Source organism: Gavialis gangeticus, unplaced genomic scaffold (genome assembly GCF_001723915.1).
Source record: "Gavialis gangeticus isolate Ggan-Ray unplaced genomic scaffold, GavGan_comp1, whole genome shotgun sequence".
Lineage (NCBI taxonomy): Eukaryota > Metazoa > Chordata > Crocodylia > Gavialidae > Gavialis > Gavialis gangeticus.
The window spans coordinates 5,680,849-5,687,725 of record NW_017728994.1 but is presented as its reverse complement, the minus strand read 5'-3'; the positions used below and the strand labels follow the sequence as shown (position 1 = coordinate 5,687,725).

Sequence of the window (6,877 nt, the reverse complement as noted above, 5' to 3'; positions counted from 1 at the left end):
AGGCAAAGTGCAGGTGCTGGGATAGTTTGCTCAGAACAGATGTCCCTTGGCTTTTTGTCAGTCTGCTTTTCATTCAGGTGTGAGATGACTGTGCAAGTACCTTCTTATAGTTAAAATTAAAGGACACATTTCTTGTTTTCCTATTTTGGCTTGGTGTAATTTTATCACTGAGTGATGGGAATATCTTTATTACTTACCAAGAAAACTACATTAGAAGAGCTTTTTTAGGTCGCAAAGTCAAGCACTTGTAAACTAGGAAATACCCAATTAAAGTTGTCCATACCTGCAACCTGTACACTGAATAAGGCCAGGGTCCTGTGAAAAATCAGTAGCATGTGATCATGCAATTAAAATACTATTATAATGCAGTTTCACAAGTAGCAGTAGATCTGTTTGAGTAGTATTGGAGTGATGTTATAGCTATGATGGTCCAAAAAATATGAGAGGTAAACATTTTTGTGGGTGTTAGCTCTTATTGGAACTGTATAGTTAGAGTAGACCAACCACACAGCGTGTCCAATAAACGTGTTGACATTTTTTTACTTTGTAACACTTGACCTAAATAGCTTTCCTTTGAAGTATTCTGGTATAATTTCCTAAGGTTTCTTTAAGAGATAAAAAATGAAAGAAAAATTTTGATATCTGCAACTAAACAACTAAAGCCCCATCATCCACCAATCCAGAACTCAAAAGCCAAATTCAGAACATGTCTACTTTCACATTTAGATAATTTTGTCACTGAAGCATCAGTCAACACACATTCAGACCTATACTTGTTCTAATACTTTCAGCAAATTTGGACTGAGCTCTGAATGCTCAACCAAACATGAACCAAAGCAAGTGTTTTTGGCATTAGTGGCTACAATTTTGCACAGCTCAAGTACATATCTTGTCAATTATTGACTTCTAGCCATTTTCATGGAAACAACTGTCAAAAGGAAAATGTACAAACCTTTTCTCCAAAAATCCAGCGTTTCTTGAGATTGCTGCAGAAAAATGCTGGAGACTGCATGGTGGCCATGAGGAAGTCACTAATCGCTAAACTGGTGATGAATACATTGGCTGGAGTCCGAAGACATCTACTCCTACAGAGAAGAGAGCCAAAGGAACATTTCTAAGCATTGGGTAATTATGTTATTGCTTTTTTGCTGTGAGCCTTGACAGCTTCACAAATATCAAGATGTGGTATATGACAAACTACATTAACCCAGCTTCTGATTCTACTGAATAGGGAGGCTAAGTGAGACACCAGTTCAATTGCAGATTTTTTACACCTATTTATGCCTCGGTAGATGATATGGATTGGTTTTGATAACTAGCTTGGTGATGGATTTAAATGTATTGTTCACTGATTATTCTGACCTGCTGCACCCTGTGTCTGTGATTAACAGGAAACTGAACTTGATGTACTTTATGGATTTTCTGGATCTGGGGCATGATGAGCTGGGAGTGCATTTTCCACAGCTGATGAGATTAGGAATGACTTCCAAATATGGGGATTTAGCATACAGACTTTATACCACATCAAGCATTTTATTTTACATCAGTTCCTCTCCATGACAGATAGTTCACTGGACCAGACACTGACTTCGAAGGGACCCATTGCTAGCCAGGCTGCGTACCCTGCCTGCATAAATTTTTCAGAACAACATGCTATAATATTAGCTTCTAGGTGTACACCATATAGTGTAATTGAGAATTCCACATTTCAGTACTTACTAATTCTTGATTTTTCTTGAAAATTTGGCACTTTGTTTAATATCTCTTCAGTTGCTTTCTTGAAATTTCAGTCTAAGATATAACAGAACTAGAATATATGCTGCATCATGTGAGAGATGTAGCAAGGAGGGCACAAGTTAAGAGTATGGGAGCTGAGGGCAAGTATTCTTTCTGGCCTTAAGTGTAACTTGGACTGGACCCAAGGGCACACTGTAACCACTCCCCTCCAAACCACCACATACAGTTTATGCAATATGAGTCTGGCTCCAAAGGTTCTGTTCCCATAGGCAATCTGGCAGATGTCCCTCGCTCCAACACAGGATCAACTATTTAACCATTGTCCTCTCATTGCAAGTTTTTGGAGCACAAAAAGTTTGTAAACAATCACTGAATAAACCTGTTATATTTGCTCATTGGTTTGTGAACAGATGCTGAATATTTTGCTGCCTTAGGGCATTGGCAAACTGCAAATTACTGTGAAGTCAACAGGAACAAGGATTTACTATGCCTCAGCTGGTCTATGGTAACTGCTTCCATGTCTGCTTTTACCTCATGGTAAAGATAACCTTGCAGTATCCTGTCCCTGAGAGGAAAGAGGGACTTTGTGTACTTTGCATTCAAAGATACTTTGTGTTCCCTTTCATGTACCACAGTGTAGGAGCATGACCAGAGTTGCTACACTATAGCAAGTGATTGGAAATTGCCACCGGCTTTGAGTTTGCTGGAACTTGTTTGAATGCGAAACCTAATTGGCTGCCTCCTATTGGATTATTGATATGCCAGTGCTTATGGTGCTCTCTTTAGCATCAGAGCATCTCCAGCTCTCCAATTCTATTCCAGTCCCTTCAGCATCCCCAGTATTTTCCACTGTGTCCACGGAGAGGCAGACTATACCATTCTTTCATTTGTCCCCTACCACTGCCACAGCTGTGCCCATCAGATTTCCTACTGGTCTACCTCTTCCTGAGTGGAGCAAACCACAGAACTGTTCTAGTCTTCCCCCGGCTGCTGTCTTCCTTCTCTAGCTTGTGCATTAGCATAGCCAGTTACCATGCTCCCTGGGCTGAAGGCCATGTCCTTAATACCTAAGATGCATTGATCTCTACTATAAATGTACTCATTGATGTGTAACAGAAAATGCTCTCTAAACAATAAAAACTGTTACCAGTAAAATCTCACTTTTTATAAATGCATGTGATGTGTACATTGGGTAAGACATACATGTACAACGTTTGGATGAGCAGCAAGGTTAAGTTGGAGTGTTGTTTGGAGAGTTTTGATATGTGACTATATATCTTTTATTTAGTATCTTAGCTTCTTTTATAAGTTAATTTGTTTTTTACTGTAAGCCACCTGGAGCCCTTTTTGGGGGGAAGGGCAGCTTATAAAAAAATGAATACCATGTGCCAGAGTTCAGTAATCTGAGTTAATATAGTTTTAAGTATTATTTTTATTATTGAAGATAATTAGATGCATTATTGCCTAATGATCAATCAGCAATGGAGCCCCAGATTGCTGGGCACTTCAACCTCAGAGTAGCAGACAGTAGCTACCTCAAAGAGCTTACAATGTAAACAGACAGAGACAAAGGGCACATTTACATGTGCTATTAATGTGATATAGGCTTACTGTGCAGTAAAATAGTATGCAGTAAGCCTTCCCTGGGAGTGCATTTACATGTGCACCCTATTGGGAGCAAATCTGCTTCTAGTGGGAGCAGCCCAGTACTGGGCTGCTCCTGCTCTGTCCCCCTGAAGCAGCCCAGGGGAGCTCCAGGCTTCCCTGGCATGCTAGTTCAGGGGCTGGCAGGTGGTATGGGAGTTGGTCCCAATGCACATGGGGCCAGAGAGCTCTGCCAGCTGCAGCTGTCTCTTGGCTCCATGCACATTGGGATTGGTCCTAAAGTGTACAGTGTCAGAAGAGCTCTGGCAGCTGCAGTAGCTGTCTCCCAGCCCTGTGTACACCAGGATGCCTCCCACTGTGGACAGGGCCAGGAGACAGCTACCACTGTGGTCGCCAGAGCTCTCCCGGCCCTGTGCACATCAGGACACACAGCTGCCAGCAAGCTCCTGGGGCAGCTGCTGGCAAGACCCTGGCTGGGCAGGGAATCTTCCCTCAGCTGGGGCCTCACTGGCAGCTGCCCCAGGAGTGGGATGGGTCCTTCCCAGCCCCTTGTTGAGTGAGGAATCCCTACCCATCAGGGGGCTTTCCAGCAGCTTTCCCACAAGCAGGACAGCTGCTGGTGAGCTCCTGGCTGGGTGGGGAAGCAGAGAACTCCCCAGTCCCAGTGCAGCTTGACTACTGGCTCCTGCGGGAGTTGGGAGCTGAGCAGTGCCAGGACCAGAGATGTTGAACTCACCCATCCCCTTTGGCCCACTGTTGGTGTGGCTGAACAGGAGAAAATATGTTTCTGGTTAGCGTCTATGTGAGCACTGCACAGTTAATCTAGTACCTGTATTTACAGGTACTAGCTAACTACACAGTAGACTAATTTACTGTGCCACGCACATGTAGACAGTGAGGCTTTACTGTGCAGTAGATTAGTCTACTGCACAGTAAAGCATCTAATGTAGATGCATCCAGAGTCAGATATTGGGGTGTGACACCCAAGCAGAGTGTTGTGATTTGGGAAGGTGGGAGGATAAGTGGCAAGAAAATGTAGCAGGGGGCTTCCTCGGGGCCAATCTGTCATTGACCCACCCACTTGTTCTGGACCAACTGCCCGCCTCCTTGTCTGCCACACCTTGTTGTCTTGTTAATTGGTTCTTATTAAGGCGGGAGGCTGCCATTCTTTCCCTGATGCCAGGGGGCTCTATCTGCAGCTCCATTCCTCCCCTACACTGAAGCCCATGCCTCACAGATGGCATCCAGATGTTACAGTGCTCCCAGCCTACAGCTGGACCAAGCTTAGGCTACACCATCAGGCCTCAGTCACACACATTCACCCCGCCCTCCTCTCACTAGGGCTTCTCACACTCCACCTTCTCTCACCGGGTCTCTTGCATGCATCACCAACTTATGTTGCCTTGCTCCCTCTTGGAGCAGACCCCTTAGGGCATAGGCTTAGTTAGTTCATTCCCTGGGTGGCAGACATACTGTCTGTTGGGTCTCTCCTGTGACCCTCACTGGGGTAGTGGCCAGCCAATTACCCGACCAAGTCTAAGCTTGCTCTAGCCCCTTCCAAGGGCAACTCTATATACATAAACATACTGGGCAGTCAGCCCTCTGGTTTTTCTTCCCCCCCACTGGGGCTCTCCATCTCCACCCACTTTCTGAGGCCACCCCTCACCAGGGCGTTCTTACCTCACACCACGACTGGTGCTCCAGGGTCTCTCAGGGACTCTCACTGCCCCCCCCCCCCGAGCAGCAGGTCATTGTGCTCCCACTAAAGGTCTTACCTTTGACCCACACTCAGCCTCTCAGCTGTGGAGGACTTATTGGGGCCAGGACTCACCCCTCTCTCTTGGGCTGAGCCCCCTTTACTCAGCCTCTGGCCCAAATTACAACCTCAGGCATCCAAACACCTACCTTGGCCTACTCTCTTCACATGGGGGCCACCTCCCTCACTGGGGCTCCTCAACTCTGCCCCCTTCACTTGGGGCTACTCATTTCTGGGCTACTCATCTCCCCCTCCCTCACTTGGGGCCATGGGGCTTCCCTCCCCTGTTGGCTCAGGTGGCCATAGCCATGCCTGGTCCCAACCACTTTTGTGCAGAGTCTTGTTCCCCCCAGGGCTCAGGTGGTCATAGCCATGCCTGGCGCCTACTACTCCCTCCTCAGGGTCTTGCACCCCACAAGGCTCAGGTGGCCACAGCCGTGCCTGGCCCCAATTACCTCCAGTGTGACCAGACCCACCCGAAGGTGAGGGCTAGGGTTAAGGTGCTCTTATCCACCTTTCACTGGGGTGGTAACTGGCCTGGCATTTTCTGGAGGCTCCTGTGCCACTGAGAGCCCCACCAGGCCACCCACTCCCAGCAGGGTGCAGTTTTAGGTCACGTCCAGGACCAGGAGCCTCCTAGACATCCCCTACAGCTCCTCCCTTACCTCCAGGCTGATACATGAAGCTTCACAGCCAGGCAATGTTGCTGCCTCCCCTGCGAGCAGTGAACTGCCCTGTTTATATAGGCAGCCCTGAATCTAAAATGGTTGCTGCAATCAGGCACTTGCTGGCTGTTTGGCCTACGTCTTAGAGTGTCAGGCACCAACACTGCCCTGCCACACACCTCCCCCCTTAGAATGAGATTTGGGGGGGCTTCACTTGGCTGCCTTGCTAGCTGGGCTCTGCCCCAGCTTACTGCAGCCCCTACCATGTGGTGAGCACCCCAAAGGTGCTCTGCGACAGTATGTAGCATGCAGAAAAAGAATGTCTGAAAATCCATTCCCCCCAATAATTCTAACCAGACTCAAAAGAGCCTGACCTTTGTTGCCAGGACAATGCTGCAGATGCCTATATGATAGCCTATAGATATCCACTCTCTGTCCGTTATGAGATGAATAGATTGAGAACATTGGTTCCCACATCAACTGGTAAAAAAAGGCCATAACAATCATATGTAAAGCAATGTGCATCTGGTCCACAGATACAGCAGCCAGTTTTCAATTGCCACTGCTCTGCATATAGTTTATAGGAGCTCATGGTGACAAAGAAAGGAAAACTCAAATTTTTTGAAACAGATTGGGTCTTTTGTCCACAGCCTAATCTTGCTCACTCCAGGAGGGATGACAATAATTTTGGAGCAGAGGTGCTATCAAGGTAGCTCAAAGTTTAAAAGTGCTAACATACCACCACATGCTTTGGTTATTAAACTACAAGCAACATATTGGTCCTGAGTTAGATCCAGCTGAGATCACCACTGGCATGCATCCAGCCATCTGTGAGCCTAGTCATAGAATCATAGAAGTAGAGTCAAAAGGGACCTTGTAGATCTTCAAGTCCAACCCCCTGCCTGGGCAGGAGAAAAACTGGGCTCAAATGACTCCAGCCAGCTAGGCATCAAGCCTTTTCTTAAAGACCCCCAGGGTAGGAGCCAGCACCACTTCCCTTGGAAGTTGGTTTCAGATCCTAGTCGCCCTAACTGTGAAGTAGTTCTTACGGATGTCTAATCTAAACCTACTCTCCAACAACTTGTGGCCGCTATTCCTTGTTATGCCAGGGGGC

At 46.7% G+C, this 6,877-nt stretch overlaps 1 protein-coding gene across 1 annotated transcript in view; it reads right to left on the bottom strand.

The window, feature by feature from the left end:
• The window catches only part of OPN4 (opsin 4), a 66,355-nt gene that overhangs the window by 26,106 nt on the left and 33,372 nt on the right, over nucleotides 1–6,877 (bottom strand). The window contains 2 exon segments of the mRNA XM_019502092.1: nucleotides 949–1,085; nucleotides 1,363–1,512. Of these exon segments, the coding sequence (XP_019357637.1) occupies nucleotides 949–1,085; nucleotides 1,363–1,512 (287 nt within the window).